Below are 24,889 nucleotides of genomic sequence, written 5' to 3'. Positions count from 1 at the left end.
TATTTGGATACAGACTGAAGAAATTTGGAAAAACAACACAGCTGGTTTAAGGTCTGGTGATTGACTTCTAAGTCGAAAACCTTCCACGTTATCCCTTGAATCCATTATTGTGTTAGCATTGTGTTTTGGATTATTGTCTTTGGCTGCACAATCAAGTTCTTCATGAGTTAATTGAATGCATTTCAATGTAAATTGACAGATAGAATGTTTCTGTAGACTTCTGAATTTATTTTGCATTTACTATTATGAGTATCCTTAATAACGTTTAGTGATTAGTCTGAGGATGTGGTAGCCTAGTGGGTAAGGTGTTCAGAAGTCTGTCCCAGAGCTCAAATCCCAGGTCCATAAAGTTGCCACTGCTGGGCCCCTGATCAAGGCCCTTAAGCCTCAATTGCTCAGTTATATTAAATTAGATATATATAATATAAGTCACTCTGTATAAGGTGATCTGCCAAATGCTGTAAACATTCCAGAAGCAGCCATGCAAGCTCAATCCATGACACTACCTTCTCTATGCTTGGCCAGTGAGTTTATATGTGTTGGCTCATGATCAGATCCTTTTTTTATATGCATTGTTAAAGGTTCATTTTGGTTCAAAAACTTTTCTGACTTATCTCCGTACTTCTTTTTAAATTCCAATCTGTCCTTCTAATTCTTACTGCTAATGAGGGTGTTTAGTCTTGTGCTATGAATTTTATATTTCTCCTTATGGAATCTTCTTCAAATAGTTGATTGTAAGACCTTTACCCTTGGCATGTGGAAATTTGCTCATGATCACTTACCATTGTTTTGGTGTTTTTCCAAATCTTCCACATTGTTTCTGTCAAAAACTGCTGACTCCTGTTCCTTGGCTGACCTATTTGGTTGCTCAGTACACCGGTGTTTTTACTTCTTCTTCAGGACATTCCTAATCCAAACGTTTTTTCCGGCAATACCCAATGTTTGTGTTATGCCTCTGATTGATTTTCCCTCTTTCCTCTTGTGGACAGCTCTCTGAAATTCATGTTATACACTTTAATAACAAATGCAGACTTCACAGGTGAAACTGAAGGCAACCGAACACCAAGAGTAGAGTTTTAGAGATTTATTGCTGCAATAATCAGTCACACCTGGGTAACAAGAACACCTAACACCTGTCAGTCACACGATCCAGTATTTTTGTTTGCCTAAAAACTGGGTGTTCTGATACAAAATGTCCCGTGTCGTTTAACATACCGACATATAAATGCCTGAAAATAAAAGCTGAAATTTTAAACCTTCTTTTCTCTTTCAACTTTCCAATAGTTTTCGAGGGGCGTGTACACTCAGACTCTGGAAAAAAAACAAAACAGAAATAAGTGGTCTCGATATGATTTGTTTTGCTTAATGTTCCTGTATTTTTCAGAAATCAGTTTTGCTTTTGCAAAATAATTGTCTCTTGATTTGAATAAAGGCATTTTGTGAAACAGATGCAAACACTTGAACAGGTGTGATTCAAAATGGCAAACCTCTAAGATCACTAATGAAATATCTTATGCACCAAACTGGTGGTGTGGTGGACTGGCTTTGTTTGCAGGGTGTACTGCCACCTTACACGAAAATACCAAACTTAGCTGAACAATTCTACATATGATGGTATGTTAGGTCTTAATTGTATAATATTCTGAATAATAACAGCTGTAGACCATATGTATGTACACCATACTAAAGTGGCCGCTCCTGAAGTTTACACTTTGATGAAAAAAATCCTTAAACCTTTATCATCAACATGGTCTTCCATTAACCTTGGTTAATAAATTCCTTTAATACCCACAATGCCATTTGTAACATTCTGATGGAGGTCTGGTGGGAAATCATCTCTACCTGAAGAGTAAAATGCAGCAGAACATAAGCTTTTTACTCTCTCCGGCTCTGTCAGCTTCTCATATCCATCTTGAACTTTCATGCCATTAGGAACACAGGCTCTGTCATAAAATTGAGCTGGAGTCTCTGGCTGAGGAGAATGCTGAGGAAACAACATATCACATCCACTGCATGTGACACTGGAGTCCTACCTGAGCACATTCAGCCATAGACTGAGACCACTAAAGACATCCACAGAACGCTACAGAGGTGGCTTTTCTACCAGTTTCCATCAAACTCTATAACTCCTTCCCCTTCAGTAGGGAACAGAGCTGACACAATGAACACTGACTGTATCACTGTTATATTCACTATCCCAATTTCCAAAATCTTATCTTATCTTGTCTTGTCTTGTCTTTTCTTGTCTTGTGTTAATTTACCACCATCAGCACCATCATGCCAGTCATCGTGGAGATTGCTAACTAACCAAGCTGAGTCTCTGCCTCTATCTACTATCCTGAAGGTCGTATTAATTTGATATTGAACTGCAGTGAGAAGATACAAGCTAAGATACATGTTTTTTTACCAGCTAACCGTGAAATGTGTTTGATGCCAAGTTTGAAATAGATTTTTTTCCCCCTCTGATAACTTGCTATTGAAATTCATACTGAAAGCCATTATAAAGCTGCAATAAAGCTATTATAAGACTATTTAATTCTTACAGGAATAACATAAATACAGCACCAACCGACCCCTCATTCACAAACATTTCAATAAAGGTTTCTGAGTTTAGGTTTATTTTTAATTAACATACAGACATTTTGCAATTTATCTGCAAAGCCTTTGTGTATTCCCAGGTTTTTATTTAGCACAGTGGCTAGTTTAACAAAAAATCTGAAATCTGAACACACTATTCCATCACATTTCAGTAGTGAGGACTTTATGAGATTCTTCACTGATAAAATCGAAAGTATCAGGAATAAAATAGGTGATGCTCAACATATGAGAGCAACCAGTGACACAATCTCACCTAAGGCTTTACACAGCTTTACAAGTACAGGACAGGAAGAGTTAGATAAACTTATTACTACAGCTAAATCAACAACTTGCTCACTAGATCCCATTCCAACTAAATTACTGAAAGAAGTGTTACATAAAGCTGGTGAGCCTCTTCTTAATATCATTAACTCCTCGTTATCTTTAGGTTACGTCCCGAAGTCTTTTAAGTTGGCAGTTATTAGGCCACTCATCAAAAAACCTAACTTAGACCCTAATGAACTATCAAATTACAGACCTATCTCACACCTTCCGTTTATGTCTAAAATACTTGAAAAGGTTGTGTCTGTTCAACTGAGCTCCTTCTTACAGGAGAGCAACATCCTTGAAGAGTTTCAGTCAGGTTTCAGGCCCCATCATAGCACAGAAACTGCACTTGTTAAAGTTACAAACGACTTGTTCTTAGCTTCGGACCAAGACTGTATGTCACTATTAGTTCTACTTGACCTTAGTGCTGCATTCGACACTATAGATCACAACATTCTTCTAGATTGCTTACAATATTACACAGGTAATCATGGTCAGGCTTTAAGCTGGTTTAGATCCTACCTGTCTGACCGATACCATTTTGTAGAATTAAATGGTGAATCCTCCAGTTTACTACCAGTTAATTATGGGGTCCCTCAAGGATCAGTTCTAGGACCTCTGCTTTTCTCTATATACATGCTTCCATTAGGGAACATTATTAGAAGACATGGGATTAGTTTCCATTGTTATGCTGATAACACAGCCACAGTGTCCAAACAGTGTCTCTCAGTGCCTTAGAGAGATAAAAGACTGGATGAGCTGCAACTTTCTATTGTTAAACTCCGATAAGACAGAAATACTACTCATAGGTCCAAAAACCAGTGCACAGAAACTCTCACAACTTAACTCCCATTTAGAGGGATGTACTGTTACTAGTAGCTCGACAGTGAAAGACCTCGGTGTTATATTAGACAGCAACTTGTCTTTTAAAAAGCATATCGCTCATACTACCAAAACAGCCTTCTTCCACCTTAGAAACATTGCCAAGCTGAGAAACATCCTGTCTGTATCTGATGCTGAGAAGCTAGTTCATGCGTTCATGACCTCTAGACTGGACTATTGTAATGCATTACTAGGTGGTTGTCCTGCATCTTTAATAAATAGGTTACAGTTAGTCCAAAACGCAGCTGCCAGAGTTCTCACTAGGACAAGAAAGTATGACCATATAACCCCAATTTTATCATCTCTGCACTGGCTACCTGTTAAGTATAGAATTGACTACAAACTGCTACTACTTACGTACAAGGCTCTTAGTGGTTTAGCTCCCATGTATCTAACTAGTCTTCTAACACGTTACAATCCTTCACGCTCTCTGAGATCACAAAACTCAGGACTTTTGGTAGTTCCCAGAATATCTAAGTCTACTAAAGGTGGTAGAGCGTTTTCTTATTTAGCTCCCAAACTTTGGAATAGTCTTCCTGATAGTGTTCGGGGCGCAGACACACTTTCCCAGTTTAAATGTAGATTAAAAACTCATCTCTTTAGTCAGGCGTACACATAATACATCCCATAATATCATGCACCAGTACATCAGACCAGCACATTTTTATGAACAGCAGATATGTTAATCCCTTTCCACTGCTTCTCTCTTTGTACCTATCCCGAGGCATCCAGACACTGTACCAGCTCCCAATGTCCTCTGTGGGACGAAGCCTTTGGACGTCCACTGAGCCGAGGCCGACTCTAAGAATCCTGAGACATCTCCAGTTAGACTCTGTGGTACTCAGGAGATCAGAAGTCCTTGAACCTTACACCAATACAACATTTAACTGACTGTATATTACAATCACACCCCAGTGTCACCCATATGAGGATGGGTTCCCCCTTGAGTCCGGTTCCTCTCAAGGTTTCTTCCTTTACCCATTTCAGGGAGTTTTTCCTTGCCACTGCTGCCTGAGTCACCTCAGACTTGCTCATAGGGGAATAAATACATACACACTGTGAACTATATACAACTAATAATAATCTAGAATTTTTATTCTGTTAATTCTTATTTCTTTTATTATTCGTTAATTCCTTTATCATTAATTATGTTTACCTTCTGCTCTGTGTTTATGTTCTGTAAAGCTGCTTTGAGACAATGTCTATTGTAAAAAGCGCTATACAAATAAACTTGAATTGAATTGAAACTTGAATATTCTGCAGTACAGAATCAAAACATTACTATTTTTCTTTTTTTACCACTTACTGCAAATAGACTGCATTATGTACACCCATGCAGGATGAAGAAGAAGACTAAGTATAAATGTACTATGGTGTTATTACTAATTAAAAAGATAACAGATGGCATAGAGTATAACACAACGGGCAAAGTACTGGAAAGTTCAGAGAACAATCACAGTGATGAGCCGCTAATGATATACCTCACCCTTATAATTGCTATGGAGGAAAATAAAAACCCTAAATGTAAATGAAGTCAAACATCAGAGTCCTTTATATAATTGAAGTGCTGCTTTTAATTAAAGTCTTTTGTGAAGCTGTCAAGTACCAGTAAAGCAGTCCATAATTCTAAAAAAAAAATCAATGAAATCAATTGCAGACAAAAACATTATGTGTGCTAAAATCTCCCATTTGGTCTCTGAGGAAGTGTCAGTACATTTCACATGCTGGTCTGCTCAACTTGGATCTAAAACACTACTTAGCTTTATTTCCTTAGGCAAAAGTAAATAATCCGTTAAATATAGTGTCTATTAAAAATAGTGATAATAGCTTGAATATGGGCAAATTTATTCCTTTTAAATTTTAATATAATATTAATCAGCCCGTTTTAGATTATTTTACTCATTTCTTTTCAAGCCATTTTCTTATACTAATGACAGATTTTTTTTTTCTTCATAACAAATGAATGGTTAAAATGCTATTTTTTAAGAGAGCATTTCAGTCTGGATATTAGAAAAAGAAATGTCTTGAAATAGTTTTTATTTAATTGGTATTTTTTGGTATAATTGTATAATAATCATATCATATAATTGGTATATTGGTGTAATTAACATAATTAGTATAGTCTTTTGGTGAGAAACATTATAAATACAGTACATTTTACAAAACACGACTCCTCAACACAGACCAGTCCACCATACAGATCCCTTAGGACCCCAAAACAAAATCTCTGTCACGCTGCACTCTATTTAAAACTCCACACACTGCTCTTTGTATTACTGTTACTGCAGTAGCACTAATACTATAAATATTAGTAGTTTCCTTACATAGCAGACCTTAAATGGACATAAATATAATTTCTAGGTGATCTTGACAAGGCTGTCTCAAAGTCAGTAACAAACCATGCTCTATACACCAATAATCCATATCCAGATATACTGTAGTCTGTGTCTGAAAAATGAAATAAGTAGAGTTAAAATCCACTAACGAAACAACAAAGCAAGGCTTTAGAATTAATCATAAGATGACAAGATAAGATGCATATCCAGAGGAAGCATTTTCTACTTAATATTTTAGAGTACAGGAGGTAATTATTCTGGACAATAGCCAAAAGACCAATTTAGGAGACTCTAGGGAAGTGAAAGAGTGTGTAAAACGGTACATGGGTAGTGAAGATGAAATATTCTTCATCAATCTGAATTCACTGCAGGGAATTTTAACTCATTGAAATTCTAAATGCGATGCGTCCGTTTAACTTCGGCACTGTGAAGCAGAAAACGTTTATTCCGACGTTCAGGTTCATAGGAGTCAAGAGGAACTTAGGACAAATCCTGCTCAAATATTTTACTGTTTTTTTTTATCTGTGTAGTTTAAAGGGGGTTTTGCTTTAAATGTAAATTGAGTGGAAGGACTGATTATATTCCAAACGGCTGGGTCATAATGTCGTTCAGCCAGATGACTTTAAATGGTAATCATTGATGATCACAGACACCTTAGCTTGGTATTGTTATGAGGTTGTTACAAATGGTTGGGTCATTTAATGGTAACCATGCTCACGTAAACCCTTTGTTGGGAGTTGGGATGATGAACCAGCATACAACACTGTGATAGGAATGATTATACCTGTACAGATGATGACAGTGGTTTAAAATGTAATAAAGGGGGTCAGATCTATTTAGTTTTAGAATTTAATTACATTTTTTTTCTCATTTTCACAATTTAGCACATCAAAGAGATAACTTGATATTTTTAAGCAAAACGTAACAGAGCCAAGCCCTCACTGTCTTTTACAGACAAAACTATATAAAAATCTGCCAAATAACACAAAAAAGAAAAGCCATTTCCTATTTGTCAGAAGACCTTGAATCCTAATGAAGCAATCTGTGTGAATCATAGCAATGCTAGCTTATAACGTATACCTCTGAGCTCATGTCTCATGTCTGTTACATTGCCCTGTGATGCAGCATGAGCAGCAGTTTGAAAAGATTCCTTCATAGATTAGACGTCGTATGATGATCTGTCTTTTTAATGGTATAGAGCTTTTAACAATGCAGATTGTCTCAAAGCAGCTTTACAGAACATAAGAAACATAATTCAAAAGTGAATTATATAAAGATTAATATTACACAAAAGTTCAAGCTTAGTATTAGACATATATTTAACTGTATTAAATGTATAAATTTGTATTTATCGCCAATGAACAAGCCTGAGGTGACTGTGGTGAGGACAAACTCCCTTAAATGGAAGAGGAAGAAACCTTGAGAGGAACCAGACTCAAAAGTGAACCTCATCCTCATTTGGGTGACACTGGAGGGTGAGATTATAAACTTATTATGATTAATGTCCTTTCTACAGTCAGATACAGTCCGACAAATGTGTACTGATTAGGAGGTTGTTATCCTCAAAGACCATGTGGAGTTGATATCTTCTCTTTGAATGTTTGAAATCTTCATGAAGCAGAATCAAACTGGAGCTGGTACAATATCTTGATGGCTTGGGATGGGTAAAAAAAGAGAAGCAAGTAGAGTGAAATTTTTGTGTGTGTGTGTGTGTGTGTGTGTGTGTGTGTGTGTGTGTGTGTGTGTGTGTGTGTGTGTGTAAAATAGTTTCTCCAGCATCATTTTTATTGTACAATGATATTTCGTGATATATTGTTCAGCCTTTATTGTTTTATTTGAGTTATTTATAGTCATTAGATTTTGCCAACTCACTGTCTGATCACCTACCATCTAATCAGTTAAAAAATGTTTCCGCCCTTTAGTTTTCCTCTGGGAATGTACTATAAAGTTCAATTAATTCATCTCTGTACCGCGGGCATAATGAAATCATCACTGCGCTGCATCACGTCTCTTTCTTCTCTCAGTTGTACCAATGTGCATCATTTCTTCACCTTAGATACCCTGCACCAATGAACATTAGTACAAATATCGATTAAGTACAATTTTTTAATATTGAAATAGGATATAAGATGGAAAGAAGTGAGGCTGTGAAGATGCTATATGCATTATTGCCTAGGTCTCGTTAAGGCTGCAGTGCTTTACTGTGTACCGAGCACATGTCGGTGTACCTCGACACAATATATAAGTAGAAACTTGATCTGACCGATCGCAAAGCAAAAACTTCCTGCATTCATCACGTTTTTGTTTCTAATACTAATATTTAAACTAATACTTATACACACCTATAGTGTCAACCAGATAAACAGATGAACACTAGCAAGAATAAAAATAAATTAATAAATGATCTGTTTAGAACACATTTCTCAACTCCAAATAATTCATTTACACTTATGGGCACACTTCTGCTCCTCCACTATAATATATTATTATTATTTTTTTTTTTATTATTATTATCATCATCATTATTATTACTTATTATTTTCTTTTTTCTTTATTCATTTATTATTAAGCATTTTGAATTAGATTTTTTTTTATTGATTGATTGATTGTTTTTTTGTGTACCTATAATGAATCTGGAGGATTAAAAGGAAATTACAGGTAAAGTTTTTTTTTGTGTGTGTAAAAAAAACAATCATTTTGAGATGAGACACTGGCTCTTTCAGTAGAAAGAATTTATCTGTATCTAATAATCTATTTTTTTCCACTATTATGAATAATTCTGAAAAAACAGTCTATGGTACATAAATTGCATCTGACCAGGTCCATTATGTGACACTGATTGTTTTGGTTGTTTTCTAGATTAAATCACATATCAAATGGAAGAAAATCCAGGAGCAGGATGGCCATGATCGACCTCAGGTTTTTCAGATTCTACCCACATGACTTTTGGATTTGCTTACAAATGACATTCATACGGCATGAATTTTAATCCAAAAATCTTTGCACTGTGTGACACAAATTTCCCCAAGTTATTCAATCATGTTTCGTGTGTTTAGCTTTGGATGGATGATACAAAACAACTTATTTAAAGACTGGGGCTAAGTGATTGAATACGCACCATTGTGAATTCATGTGCTCCTCTTGTAGAATGTTTTCTGTTCCAAGGTCACATGAATTGAATTTTCACAGCTAAATACAGCTTTTATATTTGAAGAGCATATATCTGCTGGTGTAAAGTGCTCTCTTTTATCCCCTCTTTGATCCTTTGCTTTTTGCAAAAAAAAAAAAAAGAAAAAGAAAAAAAGAGCTCTTCTTTTGCAATTAACCTCTTTTTCCGTTTTTTTTGACACCATCAGTAGGATCACTAAAAACCCTTTAGACTCCAGCTAAGCTTATAAAACAGGCTGCGAACACACTGAAACTGATTTCATGTTTAACACCTAGACCAACTACTGTTTTAAAGTTCGCAATGTGCTGTTAGTAGTCCATGTCGCGTTCAAGGACTTGATTCATTTGAAATCATACACACAAGGTCACATTAAAGTATCTGGAATGAGGTGTGATTCGTATCAATGTCTGATCGGTGAAAATGTCTTCGAACATCATAGCAAAGGGCGATTTTTTACATTTTTGCAAACAGCACCAACCGATTTATGCTCATACACATTTTCTTTACATAAAACACACCCTAAACCAGGTGCATAGCCATCATTTAAAAAGTGTGTGTGTGTGTGTGTGTGTGTGTGGGGGGGGGGGGTCTACTGTTATCTGTTTTTTTTTTATGATAACCCTTGTGTAAATGACAAGTTTTATTTTTAATCATGATTTTTTTAATCATGCTTTATATGCGTCATGATTATATATGAATATAAAACAGAAAGAAAGAAGGAAATAGAACAGCTTGCCACTAGTACCCTTAAAAAGACATCTTTGTACCTTATTTAACCCCAAAAATTTATAGTTGTACATAACTATAATAGCAACTATAATAGCAACACAATTCGGATACCATATGCCATACTTACACTGCTTGCCATTTTTATATATATATATATTTAAAAAAAAAGGGCTGAAGCGTTTTTTTGCCGCTTTGAGCTCATCGTAACCGAATGCTGGACCGCGGGTGCGACTCGAGCTACAGTACTGGGGGCGCGTGATGATGACGTGACAAGTGAGTGACTGATTGCCGTGAACGTCATGTATAGACTATATTAAACTTTCTTGTCTCTTTGAATTTTAAACCACTCTGCATTTATATACATTGCTCCATTAAAGCCTCAACATGTGGTGAACACCAGTGTTGTAATGTAACGGAGTAAAAATACTTCGTTACTGTATTAAGTAGAAATTCCACGTATCTGTACATTACTTCGCTATTTAAATGTGTGACAACTTTCACTTTTACTCCGCTACATTTCCTAGATAAAATGTATACTTTTACTCTGTTATATTTCCAATAAGCATCTTCGTTACTCGTTACTACAAAATAAAATCAGAAGAAATGTGTGCGACTGCAATAAGGGAGGTTTGGTGTATCACTGCTCCTAGATTACATTACGCACTTTCGCGCGCTCTACGGAGAAGCACAGGTACGCGCAGCGAGCACACGTGGTCAGAGCTGGAGGCATTTATCTATAACCAAAAGCAGTGAAATGTCACTATTCTTATTACCAGAGTTTATAGCACAAACAAAATATTAATGCAAAATCAATACTAAATAAAAATAACATTTATTGATTTGGTCTTTGTCTTGTTAATATTTTAATGACTGCATTCATTGGACACACTGTTTGTAGAGAATGCACACATACATGAACTGATTTGACTCAAGACTGGCATCATTACATCTTGCATAAAATTTTGGTGTCCACTTTTGCCATTTTAAACAATACCATAACGTTTGGCTTACTATGTAGTCATATATAATATAAAACATTTCTTGTTTTAAATTCTCACTCAGGGCTAAAACCCCTAAAGATGAAACCCTAGAACCGCCCTGGTCTTATGTCTACCGAAAATCACTGAAATTTTACTTTTTATTTTTGCTTCAAATACTTAAGTACATTAAATATCAGAAAATGACGTTTGATACTTAAGTACAGTAAATATCAGATACTTTAAGACTTTTACTTGAGTAATATTCTAAAAGGTGACTTTCACTTCTACCAAAGTCTTTTTGTAGTATGATACTTTCTAGTACTTTATACAACACTGGTGAACACAACTCTCCACTAAAAAAAGTGAGGGGGACGAATTTACTTTTTATAAAAATCTACGCTCCTGCCGTAATCTATGTAGGGATTATTAATACTAGGTAATAAGCAGAAAGCCCTGAGTTATCCAGCAGGTTCAATAATGGCACAGAGATATTTTTTCTTTAAATAATGGCAGTTTTATAAGTAATATAATACACAACATTAGAGGAAAAAAAACATATCCAAAAATAATAATAAAATAAAATAAAATAAAAAAGACTAAACATATTTTTTGGCAAAATATCATAATAACCGATATCATAAATATCTCACGTACATTTCCTATCAAATGTATGACGACACCTAGCCTTTTTAAAACCATTTCTGAGAACTTGAATCTTGAAGACTCTGAAAACACCCCAAAGCTGTTTAAGAGATATCTGGAGAGGAGGGAGGAAGAAGGAAGGAGGCAATGCTGTCTGCGATGGACCGGCCTGCCCAATCCTGAACTTTCCAATCAGGCTGTTCAAAGGGAAGCTGGAACGAGAAATAAAGGCGTCCAAGCATCTCGAAAGATCTCTGGGACGACCTGCAAAGAGACATGGCAAGGTATCTCAAAGGCAAGGCTGGAAAAATTGATGAGAAACAGGCACTATTGCTTCTAAGGGAGTTTTTTATAGAATGTATAATTTGTTATTAGTTAATCTCACAAAGACCCTCATTTATCAAAACGTTAGTAGGATTTTAATAAAATGTAAAATGTTTTCAAGAGCCAAAGATTTTTTTTATCCGGTAAAGTATCCAGATTTTTCATGAATTCCCCATTTCTTAGGTAAATGCACTTCACAAATAATTTACGAATAGACTTGTTCATATTCAGCTTGATAAATGAGGCCTTGTGTTATGATGTGATGAATAAATCAGGTCAACCTTTAATACAGCGGGTTATTTCCAGCTGCACGAAGAAATTTCTTATTCAATATTAGTCATGGACATTCGAATTCTTGTCTTGAAAGCAAGAAGGAAGTATGTCACTGTTTACCTGTCTCAGTCTCAATCAAGAGACCATTCGCTATAACTCTTCTTTAGAAGCTTTTCTGGGTCGTTCTGTACTGGAGCCGTGCACGTCGTCATTTAGCCATTTGTGAAACACTGCAATTGGGTCGATATTCCAGTGTTTGTGAAAAGAAATGGGAGTCTGGTGGGCTAAAAAGTCTCTGGCATAGTCCTCTGGCCTTGCCTGGGCAACACAAGAAAAGAGCACAAAGACACACTCAGAGAGAATGTGGGATTCAGTCAGATCACGCACTGGAGCGGTTATTCAATCAGAGCATGACATTTAATCAGCAGGGACATCACAATCACAGTCAACATGAACATTTTCTAACCATTTGTTTGTTTGCGAAATACTGTGTGTCTGGATTATCATCCGACATGTGACATATGTGTAAACAATGGTCTGTCGCAGAGTTTATACGGGTTATCTGATGTTCTGGAAATAAAATCGGACACGCCGGCATGGAGGCAGAAATATTCCTTCTTGCTGTCAGTTTTGATTACTGAACTTTAAGTAGGACAGACCGTGGAGCAGAACTCTTATTTCTACTTTGACTTTTACGTCATAACTTTATATGAGTCTATGAGTACATGCATGCACACTCGTGAGCTCTCGAAAATCCAGTTTAAAAATTAGCTTTAGCTTTGAGTTTGTTACGGAAAATTAAATAGAGCGTAATCGCTCATAATACTGTGCATTTCATTTAAATTGAATTATAGCACGGTCTGATTGAATGTTAGTACAGTGACGTGAGCTTAGCTTTTAAAATCTTGAAAAGAAAAGTCCTTACTATGTTTCTTTGGTTTGGCAGTATCTGCAAGATCCTTGTAAATAAGCTAATTATTCCAAACATGTTATTGATGGCTCTGATTTGTCGTTAAGACATATTTGAACCTCTAGTGTACAACATATCTGTTTATTCAAATCCAGCATGAAGCATTTTTACCCTGAACCCAGAGCCTTGACCACTTAAGCCACCACTGTCCCCTTTATTTTGGGAAAAATATCAGGAATAGTGTATCAGTAAGATTCATTAAAGGTCTGGAAAATAAATAAAAATAAAGAGACAAGCTTATGAGACCAATAAAAAATTGTAATTTTCAGGAAGCACTTTGACTTGGTTTAAAGACACAGTGGATCTGGATCCTGAGATCCTGGAAACACTGGATGAAATGTGGGATCCATCCTGGATCATAGTCGATCCACAAACACCACGGAACACGGAAGAAACACGGAAGAACAAGGAAGAGACTTTTGCATACAAATGAATACTTTATGCTACAAATCTAGAGATTTAATTGAACATGTCACATTTAGTGTGCAGCTAAAATCCTAGCATGCTAATGGAAGATAACTAGTTTTCAGAGTATTGTTCAGAGATTGATGAGGTTAGATGTCCCACATGACTTACTTGTAAATCTATCATTCCAAAGGCTTTGTAACCTAGTAATATAAAGCGAGGGACCATCTGGCAGAGGTTTAGCATGTCACTGGATTTCCACACTGATGTGTGATGCCTAAAAGAGTGCCGTCATGTCAGGCAAGAAGGCCTAGTGTGCTTTGGAGATCCAGTTCGTCAAAACGGTGTTCATGAGACCAGGGTCCTTGCAGGGCACTCAAGATCTTCCACCCCAACCTTAGAAAACCATGTATTTAATGTTCTCAGACATTGTCATGCAGGAACAGGTTTAGGGCTCTTAGATATATTCAATGGCATCTTATACAATAGCGAATTTTGCAGCAACCGTCTTCAGGAAGACGGCATATGGGTGTGAGAGTCAGGTGTACATATACCTTTAGCGTATATAGCATGTGATATTGTTTACTGCATTTCTAGAAATGTATCCAATCCAACAGGGAAGAAGATTATCGTGCAGCAAGACAATCTAAAACACACGGTCAACATTTTAATATGGGAAATCATTGGGATGCTTTAAACTGGCCTTGACCCAACTGAGCATGCATTTCACCTCTTGTGGAGATAGAAGGAAGAAGCGCCCCCCCCCCCCCAAAAAAAAAAAAAAAAATAAACAACTAATGGAACATGAGACATGCAAATAAGTGATTTTAATATACTGTATTCCAATATGTTCCAATACTTTTGCCCACAGAGAAATCGGGTGCTCTGCCACCGGACGTTCCAGGATCTAAGTTATTTAACACATTTACATGAACACAGGGCTCTCAAGTTTTGAAGACATGCATGACATCTCCAACCCCCAACAGAAAGAAAAGAAAACAAAACAAAAAAATAATAGGGTTGTTGTATGGTAAGGATCACTGACCGTAATTTAACCAAATACAAAGTATTTGTTTATTTTCCATTTTTTAATTTGTGTGTGCGCACGTGTGTGTGTGCGTGTCTGTGTGTGTGTGAGAGAGAGATATTATAACTGGTGGTGTTTATTGTAAGTGTTTGTTGCCTTTTTGGACTCCTTTATCATTTGTAATGTTGCTCCCATATAAAACAGTTCAGCACAAGCCCAGACATTTTTAGGGTCATGATTGAGGACAATGTCCCGTCCAGAGACAAGCTGTTTCGTGTTGAGGTTTTGTTCAAAATGACCATCGAAAATACCCTCTCTAATGAATGTTTTTTTTTCCATTGGTTGTTGCGTTAAATCTTACCCAGATACAATAGTGCTATTTTCTGATTGGCTATTGTGTAGCCTCTTTTTTTGATTGGCTGATAAGTGTCAGGCTCGACTAAGAACTGAGACGCGCTCGATTCCTGCCCGGTTCCATAGAGACAGCGGTGCGGACTGATACATTTTGGCCGCTGCGGCTTATTAAATATACGATATATAGACAAAAAGATTTTCTGCGTGAGAAATACGATGTGAGAGCGTGAGAAAAGACCCAAATGCGAGACACTTGACAGCCCTGTGAACATAAATGAAAATAGAAACATATCCAGCTTTTAACCTCAAACCCAAATGTCTTCAGCGTACAGAAATAAAAAACCAAACAGATTTGAGTTTTCATCCAAGAGTTATGTTCAGAGTCTCTTCTTATTCTTTCGACAGTTTCTGGTCAGTTAACGGAAACTGACGCAGCACTTAAATCTGTATGTGCTTCTCAAACAACTCTAAATCGGGTTTGCATTGTACCACATTTCTGCGTGCTACAGGATTTCACAGTATGAAGTGCTTATTCGCTATGACATGCCTCGTTCGAGTCATAAATACCCGACACAGCAGGTCTTTTTCAAGAGCCTGCAAATAAACATCGGAACTTATTTACTGTCTCTCTGAATAAAGGACCGCTGAAGGCTGAAGCAACCAATCATCTCGCAAACTGGTAGAATCCTGACTGGCAGCTGGTGCTGGTTGTGAGGTTTGGAAGCTCAAAATATTTTGCCATCAACAAGTATTATTTGTTGTCAACATGTTCATGTTTTAACTGGAATTCCCTCCTTAAAAAATTCTTCTGAAGTTCTTTGCTTGTACAATTTGTACTTTTATTTATCTACCCTCCCTCTTTTATTCAAGCCACAAGAAAGCAAAATGATCCAGGGAATTATCACCAAACAAAACTAGACGTATGACTCGGTACGTAGTATTTATAATAACCAGAATAATAAAACTGTATAAGAAAAAAATGACCAGTGACCACATATCACAAGTCATTTAGTCTTTTATACACACTCAATCGAGGATTGTTCATCATGTATGTGTGTATGATGTGTGCTAGAAGTGTTGTTTACCTGGTGAAATAGAGGGCTGTGTGTGACGGGTAGTCGCAGAGAGTTGAAACACATTCCCAAGACCATATCATCAGGAGCATCGTTACTGTAGCATTTACAGCCACTGGCCAAGAGTCTGAGAACAGCCTCCCTGCTGAACACCATCCTAAATAACACAGGGTCATAAAGAGACTGTTATAGCTCCTGAAAAAGTATACAACAATTCTAATCACATTTAGGGCATTGGGCAGACCACCTTATCCGAAAAGACTTACAGAAGTGCTTTGTAGTGAAATATTAAGATTACGATTATTAAGATCATGTGGTAACCATGGCAACCTTATGACAGTCAAACAGCCCCTTTAGTGTTGCTGTGGCCAAGTGCGTGTGTGTGGGTGTGTATCATGTCACCCATATGAGGATGGGTCCCCCTGAGTCCGGTTCCTCTCAAGGTTTCTTCCTTTACCAATTTAAGGGAGTTTTCCTTGCCACTGCTGCCTGAGTCACCTCAGACTTGCTCATAGGGGGATAAAAACATACACATTGTGAACTATATATATATATATATATATATATATATATATATATATATATATATATATATATATATATATATAATAATCTTGAATTTTTTATTCTGTTAAGTCTTTTTTATTCTTTTATTATTCGTTCTTTCTTTTATTATTCCTTATGTTTACCTTCTGCTTTATGTTTATGTTCTGTAAAGCTGCTTTGAGACAATGTCTATTGTAAAAAGCGCTATACAAATAAACTTGAATTGAATTGAACTGAATTGTAGTCTCAATCAAAATTATATCCTTGTGCAGGGATAAATATGTCAGATTATACGAATATTAGTGGCGTAATGAAACACTGTGAAAATAATGACGGGCAGCAAAGAAAAGCTTGAGTCACAATCTATTAACCATGCATTCAATGCAATTGGACTGTGAATCTGTACAATCCCAATCTGTGAAAAAATCCCAATCTGTATTTTACAGTTAAAATAAACATAGAGCACAGTATCTGGTAGCTGCAGATAAATCTAATAAAATTGAATGGAGAATTCAGTACTGTAAATCTAAACATATTTCGAATCAATTCTATAGTTTCACCCGTGCTGAATAGTATAGTGCCAAAACCCTGGTAGGAAAAAAAAAGGAGCAAAAAGGAAAACCCATAGCTTTAAGCTTGTTCCATTTTAATTATTGCTCATAACTGGCTGGTAGCATTTCAACAATTCAAAAGTTTATTTTTTCTTGTTTCTGGGGTGATAGTGGTTTAAAAAACCCAACAACAAACAAACTCTCTCTAAATCTCTCTATGGGCTCGTGTTTTTTTCCAGCATTAAACAGACACAAATATCGATGGCATTGTGTTTCCGCCCCAGTGAACAGTTGTGTCTTCGGTCTTGAAATGGAGTTGTTCTAAAAGCCAAGGAAAGATCATTTCACTCTCGGGTGCCAAAAACAAAGAAGAATCTTGATGCAGGTTTTCTTGCATCTTGAGGGATTATGGGTCAAGATGAGCCATGCTTTTTTGTCAGGAAAATGGGGATGGAGAGAGTGAAAACATGCCATGCCACTACATTCTGGATCAGTTACAGGGGTCGAATGAGACATACTGGAAGTCCTGCCAAGAGTTAGCTGCTTTAGTCCATTAGTGCATTAGACATGAGATTGAAGAAGTACCAGATTATTTCTGTAGAAAGAAATGGCCAGATGTTGTGAAGGAGAAGCCAGCATGGCTGAATCAGTTAAGCAGTGTGAGGAAAGAAGGATAGTTTGTTGTTCAGAAATTGTTGTTCAGTAGGTCAGTTAAAGGACTCGGATTATACTGTATGCATGGGATTACCGGCGGTGAGGATTCCAATCCTGACATTAAGCAAGTATTTGATTTGCTTCTGTGAAGACATGAGATGAATGGGTTGCCAGATTGTGTGAGTCGAGGACACAGTGGTTCAGTGTGTGAGTTGAAGCAGTCAGACACTATACAGGGATAGAATACAGACCTTCCAGGAGTGACTTGCATATGTCCAACTCTGACATAACAAGGGATTGAACAAGCGCATGTCTCCATGTAGAAAAAAGGCCAAATGTTTCTTCTACACAACTGAATCAGGTTAGTTATGTAATTCCATGTGTGGAACTTTTTTGCTGCAACTGTATTGTGTGGCTCACTAACAGACAATGTGCTTACATGTTGTAATTTGTTGCTAGGCTATAAATCTGAACAAATTCTCACATCCCTTTCCTGAGACCCTTTCTGTACTCTTGAAAGTTAAGAAATAACACTGACGTAAGACATTTTTCGAGGTTTACCTAGTATATATTTGAAATTTAAGGCTCACTAAACATGATGAAATAAAACATGATGCTTCCATTTATGGCAAATGTTTTCATCCCCTATGAATGCCGGCAGTGGGATCAAATTTATCTATAAGCCACAGAAATCAAAATTAAAATGTTTGACTCTCCTGGGACACGATAAGAGTCCAAATAGACAATAAATAGTCTGAAAACAATATGCCATAATCCTATTAAGTGATCAGGAAATCTGGCAGGTATAAAATAGATCTTTCAGAAACAATAGCTAAACCAAGATTTAGGTATTTAACACATAAGTAAGGGCGTAGAAAGGAATAAAAAGCAAATATTTTATTCACTATTTTCACAAAGAACACAGAAGACTGATAAGTAAAAAAAAATGAAACAATGTGGCAGATTATACAACTGATTTATCCTCTAAAGGAATAATTTTATTCATATGGGAATATTTTTTTTTTCAGGAAGTCTCCAAACTCATCCACAGTAAAAAAAAAAAAAAAGGGCTAACTGAGGTTAAATTATTCACTTTTGTCTCAGTGGTTAGGATTCTGGGTTAGTGATCAAAAAGTTTTGGACTAAAGCTGCCACTGTTGGGCCCTTAAGCAAAACCTTTAACACTTTGCTCCCGCGGTGCTGCATCATGCATATAATGCAAATTTCCTAGTGCTGTAATGTTAATGTGACAAAATAAAGGCTGCTTCTTCATATGCTATGACCTTCACAGTCATCAACCCCACTGAACGCGTAGGGAACATTTTGAAGCAAAGTGTACTCCATCATAATCATCCAAACACCAGAGGGAATGTTTTTTAGAATAATGGTGTTCACTATTGAAATCTCCCAGACACTTGTTGAATTGCCTTGAAGGAACATTGTAAAACTTCTGGTGGCTTATGACCCATTAACGTACAATTTTTTTTCTTTCTTTATTCTATATTATAATATGGAACATTTGCCCATTTTTGCTACGCTATTCTGTCTTATAGTGATGCCGCACGGTCAAGTATTATAATCAAGTTATAACCTATAATGAAGAACAGTTTAGGACTTAATAAGCACCATGTCTTTAATAAATAGACCAAATATGTTACAAATTACAAATATGTTACAAGTTCATAAATAAATCTGTACTGAGAGGGTCTGTGTAATTATTTTGGCTTTGTAGAAGCCAACATTCTGTTTTCCTATTTAAGCTTAGACAAAAATTTATCGAGAGTAACTCCTCCTGGGGCTTTTGAGCCACATGAACCAAATTCGGATATGTTGTAGACCCCAGTCTGAAGTTTGTTGCGTTTATTTTTCTAAGCGATCCGAGTACCGGTACTTCGGGTACCGGGTCTCAAATTGGCCTTTTTTCCCCATAGACTCCCATTATAAACTTTGGAGGTTCATAACTCGGCAAGCTTTCGAACTATCTCACCAAACTTGGCCAGCTCCATTAGGGTGATACTCTGAACAAAGATTTGAATCAGTGTACTGACTGGCCTTTTGGTTGTGCCGCAGCCCCGCCCCCAAAATATGCAAAATCAAAAAACATTTTACAACATGGACATGTGACATATCAAAACACTCAGAACAATGAGGGGAACTGCCTCACAGGTATTCTGATGACATTACGTGATGTCACGTGAAAATAAAAAAATTGCACAACATGGACATGTGGCATATCAAAACACTTAGCACAATAAGGGGAACTGCCTCACGGGTTTTCTGGTGATGTCACGTGACGTCACATGATGTAACGTGACGTCAAACGAAAACAAAAAACATTAGCGCAACATGGACATGTGGCATATCAAAACACTCAGGGGAATTGCGTCACAGGTTTTCGGATGATATCACATGCTCGTCTCCACTTTCCTCCAAATGTTTTGGCACCCTAGCTCTCCACTAGATTTCACAGGTTTTATGTCCACTTGCCACCAAAAAGCACCAGCCTTTGCGTATACTTGCCTCGTCAAAGCCAACATCAAAGTTTGTTGCAACGAACTTTAAAAATCTAGTTTCTATTACTGTTTGACTTTGACTTTAATAACCAGTTGTTCTGATTCAGTTATTGTGCAATCAGGAAGACTAGACTGAGCTTACATGGAGATTGTTTTTATTTAAGAGATTAGTGAGACTCAGGGATTTGTGCTCTCTCAGTAGAGCTGAGCCACGAAGTTTGGATAAGGTGTTAGGGGAGATATGTTATGTACACTCGTCTTCACACAAGGCCGCACCCAAGGAGAAGTTTAACTGTACACAGGCTCTTTTCTTCCAGTGACTGGTTCCTGATGGATTGAATGGAAAAAGGTGACCAGAAAAGGAGAAAACAACAACAGAAAAAGGAACCACCCCATTCTCATCCACAAAATGGTCATTGACCTTAAAAACAAACAAAAAATCTCTTTCGAGATAAATTAGGATTTACAAACTGTGCAATGGTTTTGGTATTTCTCAGCTGAGAAACTGCGAGGGTTAGCGAGCTGGGACAAAGAGATTTATTTAAAGATTTATTTATTATGTTTTGCTTTGTAGAAGCCAATATTCTGTTTTCCTATTTAAGCTTAGACAAAAAATGATCACGAATAATTCCTCCTAAGGCTTTCGAGCCACATGCACCAAATTCGGATATGTTGTAGACCCTGGTCTGAAGTTTGTTGCTATTACTTTACTTTACTTAGTAGTATTACTACTACTAGTAGTAGTAGTAGTAGTAGTAGTATTACTACTACTAGTAGTATTACTACTAAGTGATCCGAGTTCATATCATATATCAAAACACTCAGCCCAATGAGGGGAATTACCTCATGTGTATTCTGGTGATGTCACGGGACATCACGTGATGTCACGTGAAAATAAAAAATTAACACAACATGGACATGTAATATATCAAGACACTCAGCCCAATGTGGGGAATTTCCTCAAGGCCTCAAGAGTATTCGGATGACGTCACATGCTCATCTTCACTTGCATCTGGATGTTTTGGCACCCTAGCTTTCTGTCCACTTGCCTCCAAACATAACACTGATCCTTATGTCCACTCGCCTCCTAAAAACACCGGCCTTTGCGAATACTTGCTTTGTCAAAGCCAACATCAAAGTTTGTCACAACGAACTTTACAAATCTAGTTATAACTGAGATTTATTATAACTGTTGGATCATGAGAATAAAAAAATAATAATAGATCTAGGTAAATCTTTAAAAGATCATAATTTAAATAAAGATATTTAGGTTAAAAAAGTGTAACAAAAATAGATTGAATATTAATATAATTTTTTAGTGTATTACTATTTATATTGTATAATTATTGTATACTGTATTACTATTTTTATTTAGCTGATAGCATTTTTATAGTCTAATGTTTTAAAGTCAATGTAAAAGGTTAGAGGCAATTATAAAGGCACAGGCAAGTTATTTCATCTAGTCAGTAAATGACTATTGATGTACATGTAATAAGATAATGTCCTAAAATATTATACTTAGCTAAAGTATAGACAAATAACAGAAAGATGGGCTTCTGTCAGAACAAGAGCTATGATCTATGACATACCATTTCATCCTAAAACATCATATTCCAGCATATTCCATCCTATCCTACCCAATAATATCCCATCCCATTAAACTATGGTATCCAATGGTGTTTTATCCCATTATATTCCACTCTATTACATCCAATCCTATCACATCATATCCTGACCTATCTCATATTGTCCCATTTCATCATATCCCATCCTAATATATTGTATCCAAACCAGTCCTACTTCATCATATCTAATGACATAATATCCCATCTTATCCCATTCCTTTCTATTCTATTCTATTCTATTCTATTCTATTCTATCCTATCCCATCCCTTCCTATCCTATCCTATCCTATCCTATCCTATCCTATCCTATCCTATCCTATCCCATCCCTTCCTATCCTATCCTATCCCTTTCTATCCTATCCCATCCCTTCCTATCCTATCCCTTCCTACCCTATCCCATCCCTTCCTATCCTATTCCATCCCTTCCTATCTCATCCCTTTATATCCTATCCTATCCCATCCTATCCTATCCTATCTCATCCCTTCCTATCCTATTCTATCCTATCCCATCCCTTCCTATCCTACCTATTCCGTATCATCCAATTCAATTTCACCCCCTCCTATTACAATTCCCAACTCACATTATTTCATTTCATATCTCATCCTATCTTATATCCACCATTTTCCATTCCAGCCAGTTCTATCCTACCTATGCCACCACACCCTACCCTATCTTTAACCATTTTTTATTAAGTTGTTATGTAAAATAATTATTCCATTGTCTGTGGCTATAACAATACAAAACAAGGATGTTGGAACAAAAATGCTTTGTCTATGGAATTCCCTTCAAGAACCTTTCTGGCAGTGTGAATTATAAACATGTGCATCAGGTGCAGCTGCTCATGTAAATATACTTCAGCAGTTTTGTAAGTTATGAGTCAACAAGGTCATACACTGACATGTTTTCGATGTTGAATGTTCTAGATGAAACAATTAATTGTTTTGTTTCCACTAAAACAAAGATCAATATTTTAGCTTACACACTTCCTGACTGTGGCTGCTCAGAAGTGTTATAATACCTAAACTGTAATCCATGAATAAATAGCAAGATGTTTGATTTGCAGATCATAGTGTGTGTGTGTGTGTGTGTGTGTGTGTGTGTGTGTGTGTGTGTGTGTGTGTGTGTGTGTGTGTGTGTGTATTCAACCCTGGTTGAAAGAGCCACAGCCTGGAACTCTTCTTATTAGCTAACTAATTCAAGCCAAACTGGCGGTGAGGTTTAGCGGTTTGGTGTCGCCGCAGTAGCATCGGTCACCTCAGGCTTGCTCATTGGGGATAAATGCATTTAAAACACATTTAAATATAAGTGAAATATTAATCTTGATTTTTTTCTATTGTATTAATCTTTGTATAATGTTTATGTTACTTTTTGTAGTATGTTTCTTATGTTCTGTAAAGCTGCTTTCAGACGATGTCCATTGTTTAAAGTGCTATACAAATAAAATTGAATTGAATTGTTACCAAGTAGATAATACACACACACACACACACACACACACACACACACACACACACACACACACACACACACACGCTTGGTGGCCCTGGCATTCTAACTCATAACCTTCCAATCAGTAGTCCAACACCATAACCACTGAGCTACAGTACCGTAACCCCACATACTTATAAAAAGCATTTTACACCTGTTACCTACAAATATATTTCACACCTACAGTAGTATTAAGATCAGCCTGAAGTGTCTTCCTTCCTAAAGTCGAAGCTATCGAGTGATCTTAGTAGGCAGTCTAAACAATGACTAGGCAATTAATCAAATAATCGGATACAGGAAAACCAAATCCTCACAAAATGTAGTGGTTCATTCACCATTATGCACATTTCAATCTTTAGAAATGATTCATTCTCAATACTTCCAGGCATGAATCCAAACCCTGTGTCATGGCTGGAAATAAACACACACACCCTCCATATCTGGCAAAAATTTGGCAACTCAATACATTTAAATGAAACATTAACAGGTAACTGTGCACAGCTTCAAAATCTAGAAAAATAGATGTCTGTATTAGAGTTTGTATAAAGTAAGTGGTCTTGAACATGCACAACAGTGGGTGTCATTTGTGTGTGTGTGTGTGTGTGTGTGTGTGTGTGTGTGTGTGTGTGTGTGTGTGTGAGAGTTTATTTACTGATTTTTTTAAACTTTAAGTAAGCTTATAAAGGCCAAACCTGAAGTCCAGGTTGAAAAGTGAGAGAACAAACAGCATGTATGTTTAAAAAGAAGTGAGGTGAAGGATGAGTGAAACAACATAAAAAAGAAGCTAAATGTTTCAATTAAAAGACTCTTTTTTATGGAAATCATAAACAGTTTCAGTGGCATAAAGAAACAATTGAATGTTTGAATCGTATACATAAGATGTATGTGAGTGGCAATGCTTTAAGTAGCAAAAATATTCCCTGCCTTTTAAACATCACACCAACTTACCGAAGGACTGAAGAACATCCCAGTAATATATCAGAGCCTTTCTCAAACTGCTGCCACAGTCTTGGAGGCACCAAAGTGTCTAGAAATCATGTTGTAGATTACAATTTAGAACCAAGAGGTCCTGAAACCTTGTGTTTCAGCATAAAAATGTTCTTATGCAAACAAGAAAGCTCTATGAAGACATGGTCTGCCAAGTTTGGAGTGGAAGATCACGGGTTTTCAGCATAATGCCCTGACCTTAAACCCACTAAACAGCTTTGGGAAGAACTGCAATGCTGACTGCATGCCAAGTTGTCTTGCCCAACATCTACGCTTGAACTGACTAAAGCTCTTCTGGCTCAATAAGCACAAATTCCTACCAACACAGGTCCCTGGTTTTGATCTTATGTTGGACCTTTACCAATAATTATATGAGTAGAAGAGGGAGGACAATTTGTGCTACTGTATGATAGGAACAAGTAACTGTAGACCTATAAGTGCATCTATGAAATGAAA

General features: G+C 36.7%; 1 protein-coding gene across 2 annotated transcripts in view; it reads right to left on the bottom strand.

The window, feature by feature from the left end:
* Positions 1 to 11,264: 11,264 nt before the first annotated feature.
* Positions 11,265 to 24,889, bottom strand: part of b3glcta (beta 3-glucosyltransferase a) — a 150,466-nt gene continuing 136,841 nt past the window's right edge. The window contains exons 13-15 of one of the 2 annotated variants that reach the window (XM_047820503.1): positions 16,081 to 16,225; positions 12,360 to 12,557; positions 11,265 to 11,906 (exon numbers count right to left, since the gene is read on the bottom strand). In XM_047820503.1, coding sequence (XP_047676459.1) covers positions 12,390 to 12,557; positions 16,081 to 16,225 — 313 coding nt within the window. In that variant the 3' untranslated portion in view covers positions 11,265 to 11,906; positions 12,360 to 12,389. The remainder of the gene's footprint in view (positions 11,907 to 12,359; positions 12,558 to 16,080; positions 16,226 to 24,889) is intronic. The other variant, XM_027157204.2, reaches the window with a different exon arrangement.

This window comes from Tachysurus fulvidraco, chromosome 11, assembly GCF_022655615.1.
Source record: "Tachysurus fulvidraco isolate hzauxx_2018 chromosome 11, HZAU_PFXX_2.0, whole genome shotgun sequence".
NCBI lineage: Eukaryota > Metazoa > Chordata > Actinopteri > Siluriformes > Bagridae > Tachysurus > Tachysurus fulvidraco.
Note: the sequence above shows the minus strand (reverse complement) of the source record. Positions and strands in the feature narration are given on the sequence as shown.